This window comes from Scyliorhinus torazame, chromosome 3, assembly GCF_047496885.1.
Source record: "Scyliorhinus torazame isolate Kashiwa2021f chromosome 3, sScyTor2.1, whole genome shotgun sequence".
Lineage (NCBI taxonomy): Eukaryota > Metazoa > Chordata > Chondrichthyes > Carcharhiniformes > Scyliorhinidae > Scyliorhinus > Scyliorhinus torazame.
This window is the reverse complement of record NC_092709.1, coordinates 242024124-242051998: the sequence shown is the minus strand read 5'-3', so window position 1 is coordinate 242051998 and position 27875 is coordinate 242024124. Positions and strand designations below refer to the sequence as shown.

The 27875-nt window shown below is 48.4% G+C and overlaps 1 protein-coding gene across 1 annotated transcript in view; it reads left to right on the top strand.

Annotated features, from left to right (window-relative positions):
* itga1 (integrin, alpha 1) overlaps positions 1-27875 on the top strand; it is a 370921-nt gene that overhangs the window by 53123 nt on the left and 289923 nt on the right. The window contains exons 2-3 of the mRNA XM_072497065.1: positions 11786-11906; positions 23980-24092. Of these exons, the coding sequence (XP_072353166.1) occupies positions 11786-11906; positions 23980-24092 (234 nt within the window). The remainder of the gene's footprint in view (positions 1-11785; positions 11907-23979; positions 24093-27875) is intronic.

Here is a 27875-nt window from a genome sequence, read left to right as displayed (position 1 = left end):
GGAGCGTCTCCTTGCTCTGCGCTGGTTGGAACCTCTGACCGGTTTCGCAGTTCAGGACCATGTTCGTGATGTCCTGGCTGATGTCGGGCCAGTAGACTGCTTGCCGAGCCCAGCGTCTGCACTTTTCTATGCCCAGGTGTCCCTCATGAATCTGCCACAGCACCATGCTCTGGAGACGTAGCGGGATGACTATCCTGTACAGCTTGAGCAGGATGCCGTCGATCAGCGTCAAGTCGTCCTTGATGTTGTAGAATTGAGGGCATTGCCCTTTCTGCCAGCCATTTCTGAGGTTGTGGATGACTCGCTGCAACAGGGGGCCTTTGACTGTCTCTTCTCAGGTGAGAACGATCTTCTCATCGGTTGCCGGGAGAGTGCTTGCACACAGTTGTACCTGCAATTCAATGTGCTGGATGATCTCCAGTGGTTCACTGGGTGAGCTGACGGAGCGGGACAATGCATCGGCGATGATGAGCTACTTGCCAGGTGTGCATACCAAATTGAAATCATACCTCCGGAGTTTGAACAGAATTCTCTGCAAACGAGGCGTCATGTCGTTCAGGTCCTTTTGGATGATGTGGACCAGAGGCCTATGATCCGTCTCAACAGTAAATGTTGGCAGGCCGTAGACATAATGGTGAAATTTGAGGATGCCGGTGAGAAGACCTAAACACTCCTTCTCAATCTGCGCATATCTGGTCTCAGAGGGTGTCATTGCCCGTGATGCGTATGCTGCTGGTACCTTATATGACGTGTCGTCTCTTTGAAGCAACACCGCCCCAATGCCATCCTGACTCACATCTGTGGATATCTTGGTCTCTTGGTCTGGGTCAAAGAATGCAAGGACGGGTGCAGTGGTGAGTTTGGCTTTCAGTTCCAGCCACTCTCCGTTTGGTGCTCCGCCTTCCACTCAAAGGCGATTGATTTTTTTCACCAGGTTGCGTAGAACCGTGGTGTATGTGGCCAAATTCGGATGAACTTGCCAAGGAAATTGGCCATTTCCAGGAAGCGCAGTACTGCCTTCTTGTCCTCGGGGACTTTCATTGCCTCGATGGCGTTAATTTTGTTTGTGTCCGGGCGCACACCGTGTCTCGAAATCTGATCGCCCAGGAACTTCAGCGTGGATGTCCCAAAACAGAACTTGGACCTGTTTAGCTTGAGGCCATGTTCATGTCTGCGTCGGAATCCTTTCTTGAGTCGCGACACGTGTTCCTCTGGGATTGTGGACCAGATTATGATATTGTCAACATCGACCCTCTTCTATTCCCTCCATCATCTGTTCCATGATACGATTGAAAATCTCTGATGCTGACATGATGCCAAATGGGATTTAGTTGTAGCAGAACCTGCCAAAAGGTGTGTTGAAGGTGCAGAGCCTTCTGCTGGATTCCTCAAGTTGGATTTGCCAAAATCCTTGGGATGCGTCCAATTTCGTGAAGAAGCGCGCGTGTGCCATCTCACTCGTGATTTCTTCCCTCTTCGGGATCGGGTAATGTTCCCGCATAATATTTTTGTTTAGATCCTTGGGGTCAATGCGTAGGTCCTCCGAAGGCTTCTTTACGCACACCATCGAGCTGACCCAGTCGGTTGGTTCAGTGACCTTGGAGATAGTTCAAACTTAACCTTCTCAAGAGTCAAGAATTCCAACAGGTCCCCCCGCCACGCCAGGGCACAGGGTGGAGAGGTTCCTCTCCATCCCAACAGAATCCGCCTTCAGGCGGTCAAAGAGGCGAAGGCTACAGCATCTGCCTCCGCATCCGTTTCCAACCCCGGCCGGTCCGATACCCCGAATATGGCCTCCCGAGGGCCCGAGTCCAGTTTCACGGGCACCACTTCAGAGATTACCCTAAAAACCTCCTTGCAGTAATCCTCCAGCTTTGGACAGGCCCAAAACATATAAATGTGATTTGCCCTCCCCCCCTCCCCGCAATGTTCACACACATTTCTACCCCCTCAAAGAGCCGGCTCACCCTCGCTGTTGTGAGGTGTGCTCTATATAACACTTTCAGCTGTATCAGCCCCAACCTCACGCACGAGGTGGAGGCGTTCACTCTCCGGAGCACCTCACACCAGAAACCCTCCTCCATACCCTCTCCCAACTCTTCCTCCCACTTTGTTTTGATCCCTTCCAGTGGTGCCTTCTCCTCTTCCAAAATAGCCCCTTATGCCACCAACACTACCCCCTTCTCCAGTCCCTCTGTCGTCAGCACTTCCTCCAGCAATGTGGAGGCTGGCTCTACCGGGAAGCTCTGGATCTCCTTCTTGGCAAAATCTGGTACCTGTATGTATCTCAACATTTCCCCTTGCTCCAGCCCATACTTCGCTTCCAGCTCCTTCAATCTTGCGAACCGAACCACAAGAAACAAATCTTTTAGTGTCTTAATCCCCTTCTCCTCCCATTTACCAAAATTCCCGTCCCACTTCCCTGGCTCAAATCTATGGTTTCCCCCGTATCGGCATTTCCATTGACCCTGCCCCCAACCCAAATGTTGGAGAAACTGCCTCCGAATTCTCAATGAAGCTATTATTACCGGACTCCCTGAATATTTTCCCGGGGCCATCGGGAGCGGCTCTGTTGCGAGCGCCTTCAATCCTGACCCCCTGCACAAATTCTCCTCCATTCTGAACCATTGGGAATTAACCCCTCTGCCCCAGCTCCGCACCTTCTCCAGATTCGCCGCCCAGTCATAATACATCAGGTTTGGAAGACCCAAACCCCCTGCCTGCCTTCCCCCTTGTAGCAGCACCTTTCTAACTCTGGCCATCTTCCCTCCACATATGAACGAGGGAATCATTCCTTCAATCTATCTGAAAATCGGCAGGCATTGGAAAATAAACAGAAATCGCGGCAACAAGTTCATTTTAACCGCCTGCACCCGACCCGCCAGTGACAGAGGGAGACCATCCCACCTTGCCAGATCAGCTTTCACTCTCCCCACCAAACTAGAAATGTTGTACTTATGGAGCCCCCCCCCTCCCCCACTCCCAGGATACAGATGTATATGCATGTTGACGTTTTTCGTATATCTATAACATATTTAAATTTTTTGCATAGTTCACGTGTTCTATTGAATTCTGTTGTACAATTATTTCCTCTGGAAGCTCCACTGTCCAAATTGCCCTGTCACATTTCCATATAATGCCTGAAGTTGTGATTATAAAAGATGTTGTAACATTAATGTGCATGCCTATCTGTCACCCTAGCCCTAAACCTAACCCTAACAGCTATCATTTTGCCGTAGAAGTGAATCTCATGCCATAGTCAGAATATCCATTTTTATTATTGTCTGTAATCAAGGTGTTTTAATGTGTGAGGTTAGTGTGTGTGTGTATATATTTCTTTTCCCACGGTTGGTTGCGCCAATATAAAAAATTTCCAACAGTAAGATTTTGTGAATTGTGAAAAAAGGTTATTTATCGTCAAAAATTGAGTTGCGAGAAAGACATATTTTATATTCAGATTTGAAAGCCTGCAGTCATCGTCAGCATCTTCATTCGTGGATGACATCTGTCAGGCTTGATGAGTCTACAGATGACAAGAGGAGCCCAATTTTGGATACGCAAGTTCTTCTACAGGAGTAGAATTTACAGCCCCAGATTGGCTTTCTCCTCCTTCCTCTGCCACTACCTCGCGTATCCTTACACATTTTCCCTTTGACCGTCTTTAGAGCTTCGGCCAATGGAGAGCTGGGAGAAGGCAACTTGCTGAAGGAGGCAGTTTCCAGGTATCTGGATACAAAGGCTCAACCTTCGGAAAAGCCTGTAGTATTCGCACTTAAGTAAAAGTGATTGCTGTTCATCTTCCACAACTTTCTGTCAAAATAACAGTGCCATTATCTTTTCTGCCACAAACCAATGATTTCTGAAAATAATTCGCTAAGAGTGGCACCCAATAGCTCTTGGTACGGTCCAATAGATGTGGCGATTGATTGCAAAGACAATTGTGTACCAAATACATGCCATTCTTTTTACTTTTTACCATCAGTTGTGGTTACTTTCATCTCACCTCATGTGTCCCCATTTCACCCAAGGCCTTAATGAGGACCTGGGTGACCCTTGCAGATCCAGGACTAACATTGGCCAGAACATTATTGGTGAGAAAGTGCTGCTTGAAAGCACTGTCGACAACACCTTTCATCGCACAGTTGGAGCATCAAGACTTGGCCAACTCATTCAGTGGTGGTCCTAAGAAAGCACTTGCTGATGGTGAGCAAAAGAAAAAAAAACTGCCATTTCAGGAAGCCTGTGAGCTGATTGGCTGCTGAGTATTGTCGCTTCCTTTCTCTTTCTCCAAAGTTAGGGAGTCAACAATGTCACTGAATGGCTCCAGAGCACTCTGGAGGGATGAATAGTCTGTGTTCATGGTCAATGTTGGTACCAATGACATAGGTAAAAGAGTGATGTGGGCCAGCAGTCAGAATATAAGAGTTAGGAGGGCAGCACGGTGGTGTAAGTGGTAGCACTGTTGCCTCACGGCGCCGAGGTCCCAGGTTCGATCCCGGCTCTGGGTCACTGTCCGTGTGGAATTTGCATATTCTCCCCATGTTTGCGTGGGTTTCGCCCCCACAGCCCAAAAGATGTGCAGGATAGGTGGATTGGCCACGCTAAATTGCCCCTTAATTGGAAAAAATGAATTGGATACTCTAAATTTCGTTTTTTAAAAGTTAGATAGAAAATTAGCAAGTAGAACCTCAAAAGTAGTCATCTCCAATTACTCTTGGTACCATATTTGTTTTTAATGCATTCAAGGGGTGTGGGCTTTATTGGCTAGGTCAGCATTCATTGCCCATCCATAATTTCCCTTGAGAAGGTGGTGGCAAGCACCCTTCTTGGACTACTGCAGTTCATGCTATTAGGAAGGGGTTTCCTGGATTTTGAACCAGCAATAGTGATGGAACAGTGATATATTTATAAGTCAGGGTGGTAGGTCACTAGGAGGGGAACTGCCAGTTTGTGGTGTTCCCATCTATTTTGTGCTCTTGCCCTTCAAGATGGTAGTGGCCATAAGTTCGCATGGTGCTGTCAAAGGATCCTGAGTGAGTTCTTTCACTGCATCTTGTAGATGGTACACACGGCTGTTACTGTGCATCGGTGACGGGGAGAGTGAATGTTAGTGGAAGGGGTTCCAATCAACCTGGTTGCTTTGTCCTGTATGATGCCAAGCTTCTTTACTGTTGTTGGAGCTGCACTTATTCAAGCAAGTAATCCATTACACCCCCTGTCTTGTGCCTTGTGGGCAGACGTTTCGGAGTCAGGCGGTGAGTTACTCGCCACAGGATTCCTAGCCTCTGATCTAGAATATAGAACATACAGTGCAGAAGGAGGCCATTCGGCCCATCGAGTGCACCGACCCACTTAAGCCCTCACTTCCACCTTATCCCCGTAACCCAATAACCCCTCCTGACCTTTTTTGGTCACTAAGGGCAATTTATCATGGCCAATCCACCTAACCTGCACGTCTTTGGACTGTGGGAGGAAACCGGAGCACCCGGAGGAAACCCACGCAGACACGGGGAGAACGTGCAGACTCCGCACAGACAGTGACCCAGCGGGGAATCGAACCTGGGATTCTGGCGCTGTGAAGCCACAGTGCTATCCACTTGTGCTACCGTGCTGCCCACGGTCGCACTGGTCGCTACAATATTTATATGGCGAGTGTAGTTCAGTTTCTGATTAATGTTCACCCCCAGGATGTTAATAGTGGGGGAGTCAGTGATGGCATTGCATTTAATGTCAAGGGCAATGGTTAGATTATTTATTGTTGGAGATGGTAATTGCCTGGCACGTGTGTGGCACAAATGTTACTTGCCATTTGTAGGGCAATTTGGGTAATAAGTGCTAGTGTAGTCAGCGATGCCCACATCCCATAAATTAATAAATAATTTTTAAAATTCCAAACCTGGATATTGTCCAAATCTTGTTGCAGTGATGTCCTGAAGCTGAGATGACAGACCGCAAACAATCACATGCATCTTTCTTTTGTGCTTGGTATGACTCCAACCAGAAGAGAGATTTCCCCTGATTCCCATTGATTCCAGTTTTTCTAGGGCTCCTTGATTCCATACTCGGTCAAATGCTACCTTGATATCAAAGCCCCCCACCCCCCTTACTTAGTCGGGAGGGTTGGGCAAGACAAAGGGCTGCCCACCCTGGATTGGATTCGATTGGTTTATTGTCACGTGTACCGAGGTACAGTGAAAAGTATTTTTCTGCGAGCAGCTCAACAGATCATTAAGTACATAAAAAGAAAAGGAAATACAATAAAACACATAATAGGGCAACACAAGGTACACAATGTAACTACAGAGGCACCGGCATCGGATGAAGTATACCGCAGAGAGTCGCCTTGCTCCGGCGCCATCTTGAGAATCCCTGAGCCTTCCCACCTGATGATATGGACCTGCCCCACCAAATTTCCAGCTTGCTCCCTGATTGGGGGCTTTACATTTTGCCCAGCAACTTAGTGGAGCTGGTGGGATGCCCACTATAGTGTGCTTATGGTATTGAGATTACAGGGTTCAGAATTTCAGGGCTAGGGATGAAGAGAAGTATTGAGCTGGATGGAACTCGGGATGGTGAATGAGCAGGGCAAACCATTCATTACACTTGCACTAGCATAGCAGGTTGCTGTTAATCAAATGTGCAGTGCCCTTTATAGAACGCCTGGGGCCTGCACAGGGGAAACAAAGATGTATCTCCATAACCCATCAGGCGGAGGAACTGATAATTAATAGTACGAAGTCTGAACCAGGAACCATTATAGAATATGGCCTTGAATGTCAAATCAAGTATCAAGAATGATAGACAGGGAAAGAAATATGGGTTTGAGAGAAATAAGAAACAAAAAGTATGAGAGAAATAAGAAACAAAAAGTAGAAAACAAGATTTTTTTAAACCAATCTCTAACAATGATAACATGTAATTTACCATAAGACATAGGAGTAGACGTACGCCATTCGGCCCATCATGTCTGTTCCGTCATTCGATCATGGCTGATATGTTCCTCATCCCTATTCTCCTGCCTTCTCCGCATAACTCCTGATCACCTTATTAATCAAGCAATCCCCATATTAATCAAAAACACCAGATTTGTGCTTGAGGTGTTGTTACCTACAGGGTTGCAGACCAAGAGCTGGAAGGTGGGATTAGACAGAATAGTTCCTTCTTAGAACATAAGAACCAGAAGTAGGAGTCGGCAATTTAGCCTCTTAAGCCTGCTCCACCAGTGAATACGATCATGGTTGATCTCATCATGGCCTCATCACCCCCATCCTGCCTGTTCTCTGTAACACTTCAACCAATAACTAATTAAGGTTTAACTCCTCCTGAAATTTACTCATTGTCCCAGAATCCAACACACTCTGGGGAAATGAATTCCACAGATTCATGACCCTTTGGGAGAAGTAGTTCCTCCTCATCTTTGTCTTAAATTAGCTACCCTTTATCCTGAGGATGTGCCCTCTTGTTCTAGAATGCCCCACAAGAGGAAGCATCTGCTCCACATTTACTTCAACCATATCATCTTACATACCTCAATTTGATCTCTCCTAATTTGTCTAAACACTTAGAGAGTATGAGCCTAAATTGCTCATAAGACAAACCCCTCCGCTCTGGAATCAACCTCGTGAACCTTCTCTGAACTGCCTCCAATGCCATTACATCTTTCCTCAAATAAGGGATCAAAACTGTGCACAATACTCCAGGTATGGTCTCACCAATACCTTGTACAGTTGCAACAACACTTATCATAGAATTTACAGTGCAGCAGGAAGTCATTCGGCCCATTGAGTATGCACCGTCCCATGGAAACAGCACCCCTCTTAAGCCCACGCCTCCACCTTATCCCCGTAGCCCAGTAACCCCACATAACCTTTATTGGGCACTAAGGGCAATTTAGAATGGCCAACCCACCTAACCTGCATGTCTTTGGACTGTGGAAGGAAACCGGAGCACCCGGAGGAAACCCACGCAGACACGGAGAGAACGTGCAGACTCCACACAGACAGTGACCCAAGCTGGGAATCGAACCTGGGACCCTGTAGCTGTGAAGCAATTGTGCTAACCACTGTGCTAATGTGCTGCCTTTACCTTACCTTGATACTCTATTCCTTTAGCTATAACTGCCAACATTCCATTCACTTTCTTTATTACCTGCTGTACCTGCATGCTAGTTTTCTGTGACTCATAAACAAAGATAGCCAGATCCCTCTGCAAACAGCACCCTGAAGTCTCTCCCGATTCAGATAATAACATGCCTTTCCATTTTTCCGTGCCAGAGCGGTTATTTGGCAGCAATTACAATTCACTTAGGGGCTGGTTTAGCACACTGGGCTAAATTGCTGGCTTTGAAAGCAGACCAAGGCAGGCCAGCAGTACGGTTCAATTCCCATACCAACCTCCCCGAACAGGCGCCGGAATGTGGCGACTAGGGGCTTTTCACAGTCACTTCATTTGAAGCATACTTGTGACAATAAGCGGTTTTCATTAATTTTCATTCACTGCAATGTTAAAAAGATCTTTACATTGGAATGAACAAACAAAACGTTTTCTAGAGAGTATTGGTCATACCTGAGGTTACCTGTACAATCTCTTTGAATCGTAGGTCGGATACAAAATGTGATTACTTCTAGAGCAGTGTTTTTCAAACGTTTTTGCCTGGGACCCACTTTTGGCAACCGGCCAATCTTTAGGGTCCACGCTGGCTGACCTTTGTGACCCACACTGACCCAACTTTGTGACTCACGCCAACCGAACTTTGCGACATGTGACATGTTCACTTACTTTTTAATGTAAAAGAGGAGCCTGCTTTGTTCTCACGATTTCATTTGATTCCGGTCCAAAGGAGCAGAGGGCAATGCACATATCAGGTGCAGACTTCAGCCAGTTTTTGTGCCATCTTCAACCTCATACATGTGGGACATTGTGAAGAGCAATAGCAACAAAATGCGTGTTTTATTCAGCACTGGATACTCCTGCGAGATGCTACACCAGAATGATGATAGCCGTGTGAACTTTTTTTGCGTGTTTATAATGTGGTACCAGGTGCACTGCAGCAGGGTAATCTTAGTCAGCACTAAGTTAATAACTGACTCTGCGGTCTCAATCTCAAAATAAATTTTTCGAATTCTGAAGCTTCTCTCATTTGTAGTACTTCCCTGCATATAACACACATGGGCTTGGCCTCCTTATTCGCACTGTCACAATTGGCAAAGTCATCGTTCAAGAAATCATGTTTATACTTCTTTGTTCCGAGTTAAGTTTATTTTTTCAGGGCAGTTGAGCAGAGGCCTAGGAGCTCTTACCAATACCACAGCTCTGTGCCCTGGACTCTCCTGTTCAGCTCTCTCCAGCAGATTCTGTTGTGAGATCCTCTCCAAAAGGTAAACTGCCGATTTCAGTCTATAGCCACCTCGTACTTGAAAAAGACATTGATCTTTACAGATTACTTGCCTTGCTTGCCAGCAGCTGCAAAATCGAAGCAACTCTGCTCTCTGCTTTGGCACCAAAAGCACGTCCCTCGACGGCGCTTTATGTCAATTCTATGTGCAGGGCATGTGACTACTCTCTGCTGTCGCTTCTGGCCAGAAGATTCCACGCAGCCGAATCTGTATCTGCAATAAAAAGACGTCAGCGGCTGTAATTCTCCATGTACAAGCAGCTGTTTGGCTCTTCTCCCTCAATCAGGCCCACTGCAGGAACGGCGGGACCGATTGCTCTGTGACCCTCCCGATATCTGCCCGCGACCCACCTGCAGGTCACGACCCTGACTTTGAAACACCCTGTTCTAGAAGAACAAGGCATCTCTGACAGCGACTTTGAAATTTATGCTTTTAACTGTACATGTGTAGTTTCTAACTGATATTGCACACACATCTCCATGAGGGTTGTTGGACTCACCATCATTTTGCTGAAAATCTTGCCCGACCAAAATCCAGTAAGGAGAATAGACATAGAAATCTTTTACGTTTAAAAAAAAAGATTTAAAAATTAGTTACTCACCCATTTTTCTCTCTGCACTGAGAATTTAGAAGAACAATTGTTCATGGAGCATATTCTGTGGTATTAATTTCAATATTAGCAGCAGTATTGGGTTTGGGATATAATAAAGAGGCTGAATTTCAGAAGGAGGTCCCATAGGACTGATCTGGGATGAGGATATTCCAAATTTCAGTGTCCGTGATATTTGCACATTGTTGATGGGCACCTGCGCCATTTTAAACAGAACTGCATCTCAGTGGGTTAATATTATGGTTCAGTTGCAGTGTAAGTGAGTGAATTGTACCTCTGCAGATTTAATATATGAACTGTCCAGTCTTTGTAATAGGCAAGCCCCAAACGTCGGACTTTTACTTCAGAGATTTGTTCAAAACCTATTGTTTTCTACTTCATTTTGTTTAAATTTTAAATGCCCTAATGCCTTGAGCAACGTTGGATGTTAGGGATACACAGGCAACGCAGCTACATATCTCTAATGATATCACTGTGGGAATTATTTCTATTTGCCCAGGCAAATGCAGAGGAGATTTTACAGGAATTAAAGCGACAACCACATATTCACCTCCATCTGAAGTACAGTTTTCCTTTTTTAACACCAGAAAAGATGAGGAAATGAGGAGACTAATTGATTGAGAGCTATCGACTTTCAGCTAGCAAGAGGTCAATTAAGGCATTCTGTGGCTTTTGGGAAGGCCCCATATAAAGATAATTGATCCTGGAAAGGATCAATAACGGTACATTACAGCACCAGTTTCTAAGCAGATATTGTAAAGCTGCCAAAATTCTTTGGTTTGTGAAGGTATTGAAGTGGTGTGGCTCTGGAGTGTTCTGCTTTCCAATGACAGATGAGAGTGGATGCACACTAATGCACACTCTCAGCCCACCCAGTCTAAATTGCTCCAGTCCCAAGGATTTGGAAAGAAATCTATATCCCTCCATTCAGGCCATTACCATGGAGATTTTGGTCTATATGGGTGGAATTCTCCCATCGGAGGACAAAGTCCCGTGGTGGGGGCGGGAACGTGGACTGTTTCCTGCTGCGGAGGCTGGTGGGAAAACAGGCCAAATCCCCCGACCTCATTAATTATGCAACCGCATGCTTTGCGCTGTATTCCATGGTGGGACAGGCCTGATGAGGCATAGTCCACCATCCTGCCGTCCTATCTAGGCACGATATTGAAAAGACGTCAAACGTCACTGAACTACTGTTGAGGAAAGAAGGTGCACCTTCTAAAAATGGCTCTCCAGGAATATTCTGAGCCTGGAAGATGGATCCCCTCCAAGGCACCAAATCGGGAAGGTCCAACTGCAGATGCACTCTCGAGCCACTGCTCTGGTATTCCAGGGTTGTGGGCTACCTGCATCCTGAAGATAGCCCCAGTGGAGTTCAGTCCCGGAATCTGCATACCACATAGTTCTGTACGCGTTTAGCATCAATGTGTTTTTGCGCCGTCACCGGGGAGAATTAGATGCAGGTGTTCATACTTTCAACTGCATCCCATTGGCAGGATGCATCATGAGTTTCAGTCTGGCCTCCAGCGGTTTTCCCGACCCGCCATGGCGGACACCAGCGGAAGATCCCACTGTAAATTCACATTGGCATGCACCCGATTGTTGGGCTTCTCACCAAATTCTACACATCTGTGCCCGCCATCGAACCTGTCGCCGATGGCTAGGGACATTTCAGCCCTATGATTCGGCCTTTGATTTTGCTATGTTTAATTTAAGTGAAAATAATGTCAAATAATTTACATTTCACCTGGAATTACTTTACTGTTTGCTTTTCTCACAGGTATACCGCAACCGGCCAGTTCATTCAATGTTGATGTGGAAAACCCCATGATATTTAGTGGCTCACAGGAAGATATGTTTGGATATACTGTTAAGCAATTTGAAAACGAAGAAAGGAAATGGTAAGCAGCGTTTGCTTTATAACAATTTTAGAACCTTTTCTGCTTTGGAATGGAAATGCTGTGATTTTGGCATTATGGAAACTCGCAAGGGGGACGGTGTGACAACCTGTTTTGCAAACGGCACCCATTTGAAGTGACACAGCACGAGTATATTGACCACTTTGGATATCACATTGTCACCTCATTCGCTTCATTTTCTGGTGCTTCAAGCCCAACAACACACTTAGTGGGCGGCAGGGTAGCACAGCGGTTAGCACTGTTGCATCACAGCTCCAGGATCCCAGGTTTGATTGCCGGCTGGGTCACTGTCTGTGCGGAATCTGCACGTTCTCCCAGTGTCTGCGTGGGTTTCCTCCGGGTGCTCCATTTCCTCCCACAGTCCAAAGATGTGCAGGTTAGGTGGACTGGCCATGCTAAATTGCCCTTAGTGTCCAAAAAGGTGGGGTGGGGTTACTGTGTTACGGGGATAGGGTGGAGGTGTGGGCTTAAGTAGGGAGCTCTTTCCAAGAGCCGGTGCAGACACGATGGGATGAATGGCCTCCTTCTGCACTGTAAATTCTATGAAACCTCAGGAGTTCTGAAGACAGCAAAATCTTAATTTTGCGAATGGATGCAGTAATTTCAATGCATCAGATACTGTCCATCTTTTTACCAGTTCAGGATGTTTTACAATGCCAATCAATTGCAGATGTTGTGAATTATTCCAAACACACATTTTTCATGTTGTCTCCGACAAACACTGACTGATGATTTGAACTGTTGTAACATTTGTTGACATGCAAACCCTTTCTTCCTCTCTGCAATGTTAGCTATTTTGTTCAAATCCTGCCTAGTTGAAAAGAAAACATCTGTCAGATGTTGTAGATGTTTAATTAATCAGTCCTGTTGTTTTCTCTCTGATCCGGAGAGAATCAAACAAGGCTGAGATCCTAATGCATCCTCAAAATGCATAGAAAACTTGTTGTGTTAAGAAAAAAACCATGTGCTACAAATAATACTTACCTCCCTGTATCCTATGCTGCAATTACTACATAACCCAGTGAGCAGTCTGCATTTTTAATTAGATATTTTGTCCTTTTTCATCAGAGCTTAGAGCTTGTTGTGCTCAAGAATAACTATAAAGCACTCTCCCATACAGAAAGCACTTTGTTAAAAAGGTAGACAACAAGTATAAGAGAAAGAGGGTGAGGTGTGGTGGAAGATGCAAGGGATTAAACAAAAGCTGAGGCAATGGTCAGGATTTTATAATAAAATAATGGGGAGGTTATCATTGCTGCTGCATAATCTTGATAACTGATTCTAGGGAGATGTTGATATCAGGGAGGGAGTTGGGCAGAGGCAAATTGTGAGGAAGATTTGAGGGACTGGCTGCGATTGTCCGCTATCCGGCGGGGCAGGCCGTACCGGCGCCAAGGAGTGGCGTAAACAACTCCGGCGTCGGCGAGGTTGGCGCCGTGCCAACCGGCGGCGAAGCGCTTCTGCCAGCCGGCGCATGTGCGGGAGCGCCAGCGTGTTCTGGCGTGATCCCAGCGCATACGCAGGGGGGTTCTTCTCCACGCCGGCCATGGCGGACCGTTACAGCAGCCAGCGCGGAGGGAAGAGTGCCCTCACTGGCCCCGATTGCAGACCAGATCCCCCCGCGCGCCCCCCCCCCCCCCCCCCCCCCCCGAGGACTGTGCAGGTTGCCCGCAGAGCTAGGTCCCACCAGTAAGGACCTTGTTTGATTTACGCCAGCGGGACTGGCCGAAAACGGGTGGCCACTCGGCCCATCATGGAGCGGATAATCGGGGCCGGGGGGGGCCCACTGCCAACGGCCTCCAACCGGCCCCCGCCAAAAAACTGCCGTCGGAGAATCCGGCAGCTGGCGTCAGGGCGGCGGGGCGGGATTCACGCCGCCCCCGGCGATTCACCGACCCGGCGGGAGGTTGGAGAATCCCGCCCCTAACATTACAGCTGTTCACTAATAATAGAATAGAAGAAATATAGAATACGTCATATGTCTGCATAAAGAAGTTAAGTACAATAGGCTGAGTCAAACTGCAGTTCATGAGTGGGTCAATAATATAACAGCAAAATATTACAGATACTGGAAATCTGAAGTAAAAACAGAAAACGTAGGAAAAGCTCCACAGATCTGGCAGCATCTGTGGAGAAAGAAACAGAGTTAACACTTCGAGTCTTCAAGAAGAGTGATACGGACTTGAAATGTTAACTCTGTTTCTCCTGCACAGATGCAGCCAGACCTGCTAAGTTTTCCCAGCATTTACTGTTATTTCATAAGTGGGTCATTCAGCTGACAGTAGTGTGATGAACGGTTACTGCCTTATCATCATGTAAGGTGATGTCCCCTTTAAGACCAGGCTTGGAACCCTGGGGACTCCGCCTCTGGCTCCGCCCATCTGGGAGCCATACATAAAGGCCTGCCTCATGGTCTGTATAGCAGTCAGCTCTCGTCCAAATCTGTAGCATAGTTATTAGCCTAATAAAGCCTTCTTTACAGTTTAATCTCTAAGCATCATTATTGAGGGTACCTCAATTTATTAGGCTAAACTAGATTCAGGATGGACGCAGGCCTAAAACCAGAGAAGCTCAATCTGGAAGCACGAATGCCGGAGGCAAAGGAAATTTTTTAATACTGGCTGCGGTGCTTCGAGGCCTACCTGGACTCCTCAGAGACTCCCATCCTGGGGCCACGCAAGCTGCGCCTACTCCACGCCCGGGTGAGTCACAGAATTTCCGCCACGCTCAAAAAGGCGACGATTTATGAGGAAGCGATTGAGTTGCTCCGCAAGCGGTTTGTCAAACCCGTCAATGAGGTGCACGCCCGGCATCTGCTCTCTACCTGCCGGCAGCGCTCGGGGGAATCGCTCGACGAGTTTGTTGAGAAACTCACCGCGCTGGCCAGGGACTGTGACCATCAGGATGTGACAGGGTAAGTCCATATGAACCTGCACATCAGAGATTCTTTCGTGTCCGGCATCCGCTCGACCTACATCCGGCAGCGACTGCTCGAAAACGGGGCAAAAGACCTCCAGGAGACGCTAACGCTCGCCTCCTCGCTGGAGGTGGCCCGACACAACTTGGGTACGTACCCCGCGGACTCTGCCAGCCCCCCCCGGACTTCCTCAGACTCGCCCGTATTACAGGCCTGCGCCACGCGGCGACCCGCTCACCATGGGGGCACACCTTGCTACTTCTGCGGGCAGGGCCAGCACCCACGCCCACGCTGCCCAGCCCTCTCCGTGATCTGCAGCGACTGCGGGAAGAAAGGGCACTTTGCGAGGGTCTGCCTGGCCAGACCCAGGGGCCAGAAAAACAAAGAACAGCCGGCCCGAAAATCAGGCTCTCAGGTCCGCAGGCCTCGCAATGCTGCTGCTCACCGACCCGACACGTCCTCTTCTGACGCGTCATCGGCCTCGTGCGAATCATGGGAGCGGCCATCTGGTCGGCGGCCATCTTCTCGACCCGACACGTGCGACCAACGGCAGCGGCCATTTTACGACTCCGACTACCCGCGACTGGGTGCGATCACCCTCGATCAAACTCGGCCAAAACACCTGCAGAACTCCATGATGCAGGTCCAGGTCAACGGGCACGACACTGCATGCCTCTTCGACTCCGGGAGCACGGAGAGCTTTATCCACCCTGAAACGGTAAGGCGCTGCTCCCTACGCACCCATCCCACATCCCAAACCATAGCCCTCGCATCTGGGTCCCACTCGGTACAAATCACGGGGTACTGTATTGCGGATCTCTCGATCCAGGGTGCCAAATACACCCGTTTCAAATTTTATATCCTCCCTCACCTCTGTGCCCCCCTGCTGCTCGGACTGGATTTCCAGTGCAGCCACCGAAGCCTGACACTGAAGTTCGGCGGACCCTTGCCCCCCCCTCATGGTATGCTGCCTTGCGACACTGAAAGTCGCACCCCCCTCGCTATTCGCTAACCTCACTCCCGACTGTAAGCCCGTCGCCACCAGGAGCCGGCGCTACAGTGCCCAAGATATGGCTTTTATCAAGTCAGAGGTCCAGCGTTTACTGGGAGAGGGGGTCATCGAGGCTAGCAACAGCCCTTGGAGAGCGCAAGTGGTGGTAGTCCGGTCCGGGGAGAAGAAACGGATGGTCGTGGATTATAGCCAGACCATAAACCGATTCACGCAGCTTGATGCGTACCCCCTTCCTCGCATCGCGGAAATGGTAAATCGGATCGCCCAATACCGAGTCTTTTCCACGGTCGACCTCAAATCTGCCTACCACCAGCTCCCCATCCGACCAAAAGACCGCCCCTATACTGCCTTCGAAGCAGCCGGCCGGTTCTTCCACTTCCTCAGGGTCCCCTTTGGTGTCACAAATGGGGTCTCCGTCTTTCAAAGGGCGATGGACCAAATGGTGGACCAGTACGGTTTGCGGGCTACATACCCGTACTTGGACAATGTCACCATCTGCGGCCATGATCAGCAGGACCATGACGCTAACCTCAAAAAGTTCCTCCAGACCGCCCGAGCCCTTAACCTGACCTATAACGAGGGCAAATGCGTTTTCCACACCACCCGGCTAGCCATCCTCGGCTATGTCGTGGAAGACGGGGTCCTAGGTCCCGACCCCGACCGCATGCGCCCCCTTAAGGAACTCCCTCTCCCCCACAGCCTCAAGGCCCTCAAACGGTGCTTGGGGCTTTTCTCCAATACGCCTAGTGGGTCCCCAAGTATGCGGACAAAGCCCGCCCACTCCTAAAGACCACCACTTTTCCCCTCTCGGCTGAGGCTCAATTGGCCTTCAACCGCATCAAGGCCGACATCATCAAGGCCGCCATGCACGCGGTGGACGAAACCATCCCTTTCCAGATAGAGAGCGATGCATCAGACATCGCCCTGGCTGCTACCCTCAATCAAGGAGGCAGACCAGTAGCGTTCTTCTCCCGAACACTCACCGCCTCCGAGATTCGACACTCTGCAGTCGAAAAGGAGGCACAAGCCATTGTGGAGGCTGTGCGGCGCTGGAGACACTACCTCGCCGGTAGGAGGTTTACCCTCGTCACCGACCAACGGTCGGTCGCCTATATGTTCGATAACACGCAACGGGGCAAAATAAAAAACGATAAAATTTTGAGATGGAGGATCGAACTCTCCACCTACTCGTACGATATCAAGTATCGTCCAGGGGAGCTCAACGAGCCCCCAGATGCCCTGTCCCGCGGCACATGCGCCAACGTGCAGGAGGACCGCCTGCAAGCCATCCACAATGACCTCTGCCACCCGGGGGTTACCCGGCTCGTCCATTTCATCAAGTCCCGCAACCTACCTTACTCAACCAAGGAGGTCAAGGCCATGGTCAGGGCCTGCCAGGTCTGTGCGGAGTGCAGACCGCACTTCTATCGGCCAGACAAGGTTCGGCTCGTGAAGGCCTCGGGCCCCTTTGAGCGACTGAGCGTGGACTTCAAGGGGACCCTCCCGTCCACCAACCGTTATGCCTATTTCCTCACCGTGATCGATGAGTTATCCCGTTTCTCATTCGCCATTCCCTGCACCGACATGACCTCAGCCACTGTGATTAAGGCACTGCACAGCATCTTCACCCTGTTCGGTTTCCCTGCTTATATCCACAGCGACCGGGGTACATCGTTCATGAGCGATGAACTGCGTCAGTATCTGCTCAGCAAAGGCATCGCCTCGAGCAGAACGACCAGCTATAACCCACGGGGAAACGGGCAGGTGGAGAGGGAGAACGCGACCGTGTGGAAGGCTGTCCTTCTGGCCCTGCGGTCGAGAAATCTCCCAACCACCAGCTGGCAGGAGGTCCTACCCGATGCCCTACACTCCATTAGGTCACTCCTCTGCACGGCCACAAATGAGACCCCTCATGAGCGATTGTTTCTCTTCCCCAGGAAGTCTACCTCCGGGGTCTCGCTTCCACCTTGGCTGACGGTTCCGGGACCTGTTCTTCTCCGGAAGCACGCGAGGAGCCATAAAACAGACCCCCTAGTTGAAAAGGTCCGACTGCTCCACGCCAACCCCAGTTACGCCTACGTGGAGTACTCCGATGGCAGGCAATATACGGTTTCCCTCCGGGATCTGGCGCCCGCTGGATCCTCCACCACAGACGCCCCTTCCCGCGCCGCTCCCCTGCAGGACCCGTCCCCCCTTTACACACCCCACCGGCGCCGGCTCCGCTACCCCCGGCCCTGCCTAGTTCCTCTGCCCCGACCCGGACCGAAGCGCCGACCGCTGTGCTCCCGGATGTGCCCTCAACCGGGACGTCCGTGCCCGCCGCACCACCGCCCGAACTGAGGAGATCGAGGAGGACGATCCGGCCGCCGAGACGGATGGACCTATGATGGCACTTCACCCCCGCCGGACTCCTTTTTAAACAGGGGGTGAATGTGATGAACGGTTACTGCCTTATCATCATGTAAGGTGATATTGCCTTTAAGACCAGGCTTGGAACCCTGGGGACTCCGCCTCTGGCTCCGCCCATCTGGGAGCCATACATAAAGGCCTGCCTCATGGTCTGTATAGCAGTCAGCTCTCGTCCAAATCTGTAGCATAGTTATTAGCCTAATAAAGCCTTCTTTACAGTTTAATCTCTAAGCATCATTATTGAGGGTACCTCAAGTAGAAAGTCTACGTGTCCGCACTGCAACTCTACATCACTTCCCGCATTATGCCTCAGGATGCACAGGAGTCATATTTCATTGACACATTTTAGACCAACGATGAATAACAAATTAACTTGTGACAGCTCAAAGCTTCTGAAGGACTGAAACAGTCCCTAGATCCTCAATGAGTCTGTTTTCATTCCGTTGACCATTGGATGGGTTTGTACACGCAAAGCTTGCTTCAGCAAATAATTATCCATGCAAAGAAGGCATTGTGCCAGTAAAGTGTCACTATTTCTCTATTTATGCTTTGTAACTTATCAATGTCCTTGCTGAGCTTTCATAACAATACAGTGAAGTACAATGTAAAGCAATTTCATTTGTATTTAAACTTATGTTCTGGAAAACTCAGTTGGCTGCAGGTTAATCTTTAGCATCTTGGAATAAAACGTTATCTGGGTTCAGCAAGGAGAGAAGAAACTCGGAGAGAATCACATGCTGATAATCATTTTTCTGCTCACTGCTATGGACGGGTGATCCATCCTGCCTGATTTTCTTCTGCCTTTGCTGCATCCAGATGATTCTTTATTCTTCTCTCTTTGCTGCAATTCTTTACACCAAGATGCTGAAAAAGAAATCCTATTTCTTGATCATAGCACAGATTAAAAAATGACCCTACACATTGCTGTATCCTGATCAAAGACCAGTGTAATTATGCTTCCGGTAGACTCCAGCACCCATGTTGTATGGTTCAGCAGCTTGTTTATGGTTTCCCCTGAGATTGGGATCAGTACATAGTTGGGAAACATGTCACTTATGAGACAGGACCCCATTTTGTAAATAAATGTCCTTCTGTTCTCAAATGCCAACAGAGTTCAGATCCATTAAGATGATATCATATGTAGGAAGCCTGCAACTCGTGGCAATCAGATGAGAATGACCTACTTTATAGTTTGAATATGAATAACTTTGGGCAGCATGGTGGCGCAGTGGGTTAGCCCTGCTGCCTCACGGCGCCACGGTCCCAGGTTCGATCCCGGCTCTGGGTCACTGTCCGTGTGCACATTCTCCCCGTGTTTGCGTGGGTTTCGCCCCCACAACCCAAAGATGTGCAAGCTAGGTGGATTGGCCATGCTAAATTGCCCCTTAATTGGAAAAACTGAATTGGGTACTCAAAATTTATTTTAAAAATGAATATGAATAACTTCACAGAATTGTTGTGGTGCAGAAGGAGGCCATTTGGCCCATCATTTGGAGAGCTGGTGCATGACTTAGTGCCATTTCCCTGCATTTTCCCCATGCCCCTGGACATGGTTTTCCATGCAACTTAAATAGAAACAACAAATTTCCTTTGTAATATTTCCAGAGTATGATTTGCTCTGTAATATTTCCGGACCATGATTTGCTCTTCATTTCTACTGGGCAGAAACGTATCTTCACATTTTACTTTGGCGATCACTCACTAACGGGTAAGATTGTCCACTTAAGAAGACCTTAATAATGACCCAGCATACAGGTGCTACTGTTTGTTACTCAGGGTGTAGTCATCTAGGAGGCACGATGATAAATGTTAAACTAAATTTATTTTAACTCAAAAGTAAAGCCGCACTTGTGGCATACACTAGTGTCCCAGCCCGGGACTAACAGGAACTCCCAGTCCGGGTCTGGAACTGTATTTAAAAGGCTTAATAATGAGTCCCGGCTGGATAGGCCTCAGCCCGTTACCATGGAAATGCTCACTCAACACCCACAGGGAGATCGATGAGTGATTCCTCATGATCCTCGTGAGGGTAATCACATCCACCTCTCCCCAAGGCTACAACCTCCCTCTTGCTCCCGGGACCATGAAGCCTCTGCACCACTTCGCAAACAGCCTTGTCCTTTGTCAGTGGAGTCGGAACTGCGGGACAGGGGATTGTCACTTCCTCACTGAGTGTCGAAGGACCACTGATGGAGGGTCTACCCCACTGTCTGTTTCTGGCTGTGGGTCCATCATCTCCATATCCATGTCGGAACCTGAGTCTTCATCCTCCCCATGAATGACCCTTGGGTGCACTATGTGTTTATCTCTTGCCTGGTGGTAGGTTCTAAAGACATTGAGGGCATAAATCCATCCAGAGTAGTCCGTGCAGTCGAGGGTTCCCTACTCCAAAGATGGTCCATATGTTTTTTTTATCATCCTCTCCCTGGTCTTGACCTTATACGACAATAGGCCAGCCTTCTCAACTACCATTCCTGGGATACAAGAGGACCCACCTCCGAAATTGCAATTGTAGATGGGACCTACCAGCCTGAAAGTCCTTTTGAGTCATCGAGGGTCACAAATCTTCTTTTGAGCCTCCTGGTTTGACTCCACTTTCCCACAGAAATAGTTGACTGAGTCTGATCCGGAGGCACCGGCTCATCAGTTCTGCTGGCGCAACCTCCGTCGTCACATGTGGCGTGGTCCTGTGGTTGAAAAAGAACTAAACCAGTTTGGCATCGAGCGAGCCAATGGTTTGTTTCTTCATACCATTTTTAAGCATTTGGACTGCCCACTCGGCCAAACCATTAGAAGGCCGATAGGGCGCCATCTGAATATGCTTCATCCCATTGGACCTCACAAACCCATGTAATTCTCCACTGTTGCATAGGGTCTCGTTGTCAGATATGAGGACCTCCGGAATCCCTTAAGTGCAAAATGATTGCTCGGGTTTTTCATAGTGGCGTTTGAAGTCACGGAGGACATCAGATATAACTCCATCCATTTAGAATGAATGTTGCCCAAGATCAAAAATATTGACCCCATCAATGACCCAGCGAGGTCCGCATGTATCTGTACCCAAGACTTTCCTGGCCATTCCCATGGGTGTAGCGAGGCCGGCGGCAGGAACTTCTGATTCTCCTGACATGGTGCGCACTGATTCACCAAACTTTTAATGTCTGAATCAAGCTTAGGCCACCAGGCATTGTTCCTAGTGACCAACTTCATCTTGGCGACTCCTGGGTGACCACAGTGGAGCTCCTATAAGATTGGGTGCTGGCCAGGGTGAGAGATAACTACTCTGCCTCCCCACAGGATGATGCCATCTTCCACACTAAATTCTTGGCATTTAGATTGGAAGGGCTTCAGGTCCTCTGTAGGGTGTCCTTAGATTCCGCCACTTGGGATCATGTAGACTCATGGGTGCCTACAGTGGAGCTCCTTTAAGATTGGACACCGGTCAGGGCAAGAGTAACTCCTCCCCACAGGATGATGCCAACTTTGCTGCCCCCTTATCGGGGGAGCTTTTATTCTGCAAAGTCCACGGGGTGGTTAATCATTCCCACCCCATAGGATCAATGTGGACATTAAAAAAAAGGTTAAACCAAATTTATTTTTACTTAAAGTAAAGCCGAACGCAAAAGTAGTCCCTACAGTGCAGAAAGAGATCATTTGGCCCATCGAGTCTGTACCGACCCTCTGAAAGAGCGCCCTACCTAGGCCCACCCTCTCACTCTACCCCTGTAACCCCACCCAATCACATCCCCCCCACCCCCACAGTCTTTTACTGCTACCACAAGTTTTGATGGGTCAGTGGTAGAAGTTGGGCAGGACCTGTAGATTTTCAGGGCATATTTCAGAGCTCCTATACACAAGTACATTGAGTCAGTGAAGGCTTTAGTCAAGATCAGTTCATAGCCGAAAAACCACAGTATGAACATCAAATTTGCTTCCATGTCGTAGGACCCTATCTGTTTTTTCTGTGTCAATTTAAATGAAGTTACCAAAGTTCTGTGGATACATTGAAGCCAGCACCTGACTCGTTCCACACCCCACACCCTCCCTCACAGCACTGACTGGGTTCCACTCTCAGCAGGCCTTGAAAAACAAAATATCACGTTTTTTGGGAAGGTGGGTGTAAATGGGTTTCACATCTGGTCCCGCCTACCACACACTGGTGAAATTCATCTCTCTGTCTAAGTGATTGAATGAACTACCACGAGTGTCAGTCGTGAACTCGTTTTTAACAGCAGTCCATTTTGCAGATCAGCACCTTCAAATGTCTATTCAATTCTGCTTGTATTTCCATGCATTGCTTTCTTGTTCTGATTGTCTGCACACTTGGTCCTCGGGTTAACTCACCACCAGTCAGATTTCCCCTTCAAAGTGTTGCTTGACAGAACTGTTGACAATACCTTCTATCACTTTACTGATGATCGAGTGTATGACTGATGGGTAGCAATTGGCCAATTGGATTTGTCCTGGCTTCTTGTGGATAGGTCATCTGGGTCTATGGCGACTTTACTTTCACTTTAAACTCTGACTTTTGGACTCAAATTTGTTTACGTCACTTGCACCGAGGTACAGTGAAATGTATTTTTCTGCGTGTAGCTCAAACAGATCATTTAGTACATGAAAAGAAAATACGTAATAAGGCAACACAAGGTACACAACGTAAATACATAGCCACTGGCATCGGGTGAAGCATACAGGAGTGTAGTATTAATCAGAGCAGTCCATAAGAGGGTCGTTTAGGAGTCTGGTAACTGCAGGGAAGAAGCTGTTTTTGAATCTGTTCGTGCGTGTTCTCAGACTTTTGTATCTCCTCCCCGATCGAAGAAGTTGGAAGAGGGAATAACTCGGGTGGGAGGGGTCTTTGATTATGCTGCCCACTTTCCCAAGGCAGCGGGAGATGTAGACAGAGTCAATGGTTGGGAGGCGGGTTTGCTGATGGACTGAGCTGTGTTCACGACTCTAGTTTCTTACAGTCTTGGGCCAAGCAGTTGCCATACCAAGATGTGATGCTGCCAGATAGGATGCTTTCTATGGTGCACCTATAAAAATAAGTAAGAGTCAATGTGGACATGCCAAATTTCCTTAATTTCCTAAGGTGGTATAGGCGCTGTTGTACTTTCTTGGCCATAGTGCCGACATGGGTGAACCAGGGCAGATTGTTGGTGATGTGTACCCCTAGGAATTTGAAGCTGTCAACCATCTCCACCTCGGCAAATTGCAGACCTCGGCAGACAGAGGGTGATGTGTGTCTGGAACGAGCTGCCAGAGGCATTAGTAGAGGCGGGTACAATTTTGTCTTTTAAAAAGCATTTAGACAGTTTTATGGGAAAGATGGGTGCAGAGGGATATGGGCCAAATATGGGCAATTGGGACTAGATTTGTGGTAAAAACTGGACGGCATGGACAAGTTGGGCCGAAAGGCCTGTTTTCATGCTGTAAACCTCTATGACACTATGACTCTAATGCTGATGCACTAGGTTCCAGATTTCTTTCCAGTCAGAAAGTCTGACCATTAAAACAACTTTAGACTGCAAATGTTATATTTTCTGGTCCCAGCGAAAAGTCAACAGTGATTTTTCTCATTGCAATTCCATCACTGGGACCAGATAATATAACATTTGCAGTCTAAAGTTATTTTAATGGTCAGACTTTCTGACTGGATAGAAATCTACCTACGCCTGATGTGAAGTAATCTTGGTTCCTTTTTCTTTTGCATTCAGGCTTCTTATTGGCTCTCCCTGGGAAGGACAATCAAAAAACAGAACTGGTGATGTCTATAAATGTCCAGTGCTCAAAACACGCAATCCAGAATGTGTGAAGCTGAATTTAGCTGGTAAATTATAAAATGTATTTTCTCTCATTAAATCATTGTGACATTTTCTTATTTACAAAGTATTTGGCTCAATCCTTAACTTTTTGTGTCTTTTTATTGTATAACTTAAAGTAGTGGTAAATGTGAGCTAGCAAAATCAAAAAAGGTAAGGACCGCTTGGTTTATTTTATGTCAAAGTTGAGAGTTGGGTGATTTTTACCAGCTACATATATCGCTGTCAGGGACCCATGATGTCATGCCGTTATCAAGTCCCCAATTGACTTGTATCCCTGAAGAGCTCGCTGGCTTTGGACAGGCGCCTTGGCTGTCCAGAAGCTTCCATGAAAAGCATAAATTGGTGATTTCTTGGGTGAGTAAGTCACCTGAGGTGTTTTCATGCCTCACCCTTTTGGCCAGTTAGGATTAAAATCCCTTCAACCCATCATCGAATCGAAATGATATTTTTTTATCCCCTTAAGCAATCATTAAAATACATGCACAAGGTACAGCCAGTGATAATAAGAGAAGCCCATAATAATGGGTGCCTGTATTGCATAAAAAGATCAAACAAAGTGCGTGGAAAAGAAGAAAAAGGAGTTGAACAAAAAATGTGAAGAAATAGAAAAGGTAAAAACACGAACTCAAGAACAGTGCATGAAGACGTGAGGGAAGAACAAGGCTGCCTCAACAACTACCGACCGGTGGCCCTGACGTATGTTAGCATGAAATGCTTTGAGCGGCTAATCATGAGACGGATCACTGCCAGCCTCCCAGGCAATCTCGATCCACTGCAGTTTGCCTATCATCGCAACCGGTCCACAGCAGATGCTATCTCCCTGGCTCTACAATCAACACTCGAACACCTCGACAACAAGGACACCTATGTAAGACTGCTGTTCAAAGACTACAGCTCCGCCTTCAACACCATTATCCCGACAAGACTAATAACCAAACTCTGCAATCTTGGACTTCACCCCTCCCTGTGCAGCTGGATCCTCGACTTCGTCACCAACAGACCGCAATCTGTCAGGATAGAACAGCACCTCCTCCACAATAGTCCTCAACACCGGGGCCCCGCAAGGATATGTGCTCAGTTCTCTATTGTACTCCCTATACACACATGGCTGTGTGGCAAGATTTAACTCCAACTCAATCTAAAAGTTTGCGGATGATACGACTGTGGTGGGCCGTATCTCAAACAACGACGAATCAGACTACAGGAGGGAGATAAATCACTTGGTTGCATGGTGTACCGAAAATAACCTCTCTCTAAATGTTGAAAAGGCTAAGGAACTGATCATTGACTTCAGCAGGCGTAGCATGACACACTCCCGCCTGCATCAATGGCTCTGAAATGGAGATGGTCAATAGCTTTAAGTTCTTGGGGGTCACCATCACCAACAGTCTGTCCTGGTCCACTCCCGTTGATGCAACAGTCAAGAAAGCCCAACAACATCTCTAGTTCCTACGGAAGCTAAAGAAATTTGACATGTCTGCATCAACTCTCTCAAACTTCTACAGATGTGCGATAGAGAGCATCCTATCCGGCCACATTTCAGCCTGGTATGGTATGGCAACTGCTCGGTCCAAGATCGCCAGAAGCTGCAGAGTATGGTGAACTCATCCCAACGTATCACACAAGCTTGCCACCCTCCCATTTATTCTGTATACACCTCTCGCTGCCTCAGGAAGGCAGACAGCATTGTCAGAGACCCCTCCCACCCAGGCGTTGTCTTATTCCAGACCCTTCCATGAGGCAGCAGTTACAGAAGCCTGAAGACCCGCACATCCAGACACGGGAACCGCTTCTTCCCCACAGCTACAAGACTCCTCAACGACTCCTCCCCGGACTGATCTGTTCTTTGTGAGAACACTATTCACGACGCCCTAGGATGCTCTTGCTCATGTATTTGCTTTGTTTGGCCCTTGTTCCGTGTTTATCGATGTACCATTTGTCAATGCTCTCTGTTGATTATTCTTTTGTCTACTATGTACGTACTGTGTTCCTCGGCCACAGAAAAATACTTTTCACTGTACTTCAGTACATGTGACAATAAATCAAATCAAAACAAATCAAAATAGCAGGAAAGGTTGGGTGTATACCTGACGGCGACATCAAAGGGAGACATGAGGAAGTTATCACGGAAAGGAATCGAGTGTTTGCAAGATGGACTGAAAACATACACGACTTGTTTGAGGGCACCAGGCAAGAAGACAAGCCAACCATTAAAAAAAACATGGATGGTCCAAAGATCACAAAAGATGAAATAAGAACAGCAGTAAATAAGGTGGTAAATGATAAAGCCAAAGGCCCAGATGAAATGATCACAGAACAAATTAAAAGTTTAGAAGACTTTGTAATAGACAAATTCTTCATCGCTCAAGTTTAGCGAAGTTTGCAACATGAGTGAAATCCCAGAAGATTGAAGTAAATCCATATTTAAGAGTGCTCCTTACAAAACCCAGAGCAATTGAATGTAAACTCCAATCTGAGTCACATTACCAAGATCCTTCTTTGAATAATGATGAATAGGGCCAAGAAATTTCTGTTTTTCAGTGGTTTTGTAAAAAATAAAGGAATGAAAAATGCTGGCTGGGATTCTCGTTGGCCGCCGCCGAAATCGGAAAATGCGATTGGGCGAGAATAGCTTCCAATGGCAAAATCGAGGCAGGCGCCCGTTTGATGCCAAATCATGACTCTCCATCACCTAGAAAAGGGTGTGAATGCGACGCATACTGCGCGTAGTTTAAACACCGTTTGCATCTCATTAGTTGGCCCACCCATGATTCTCCACTTCCGATATTCCCAACTTCGCAGTCCACGTGTGCTTTTAAAAATCGTGAATATGGTGTGGTGGCTGCTGAGAGAGAGAGAGGAGGTAGGACACGCAGTGAGCGACTGCCAGCCCTGACACTGGCCATGCTGGCTGGGGTCAGGGGGTCCTGCCAGGGCCAGAGGGTGGGGGGAGAACAGGCTGGGTGGCCAGAATGTCCCCACCCCCCCATGGGATTGGAGCGGTGTCCAGGCAAGGACTGCCATTATGGCAGCCATCTTGCTGCACAACACTGACCCCCCCAACCTGGGCCCTGGTTCTGCACAGTGACACCGGCCATATGGGTGCCTCCACTGCAACCCCCCGCCACACCACCCCCCTGTCCCAAACTTCCCGGCCAACTGGCCGCCACCCACCAGCGGATAACCCTGGATGGTATCCTTGGCATCAGGGGCGGGTACCAGAGCCAGGGGCTCCCACGATGCTGGCCACTGGGGTAGGAGTGAGGGGATTGGGGTGGTGGGGGGGGGGGGGGGGAGGTGAGGGGTGGATCCCGCAGTGCCAACCAGGGAACCGTGTAGCCCGTTGAATCTGGTTGGGTATGGGGCTACGCACCACGCTAACATGTTGGCCATTCATCCCCTGCAGACAATGGGTTTTGGAGTTCGACCAGCAATGGTGGCCGACCTGCTGGTCGCCGCAGCTCTGTAGGATACCCTGTGGCCGCACGAGAGACCGCTGCCCGAAGAGGAGGTGGAAGCTGTAGTTGCGGGCCGTGCCGCAGAAGGGCAGGTGGTAGCTGCCCAGGTTGGAGAGCCGGCTGCCCAAAAGGCCGAGGAGGGGGTGTAGGTGCCAAGGAGGTTTTGTGTGAGGCCTCAGACCAAGCATGCCGTCAAAAACTCCGGCTGAGCAAGGGTACAGTGTGACATATCTGCCAGATGGTGGCACACCTGGTACCGCGGGGGCATGTGGGAGGACACCCGCTTCCGGTGACCGTCAAGGTGACAGTCGCCCTGAGTTTTTACGCCAA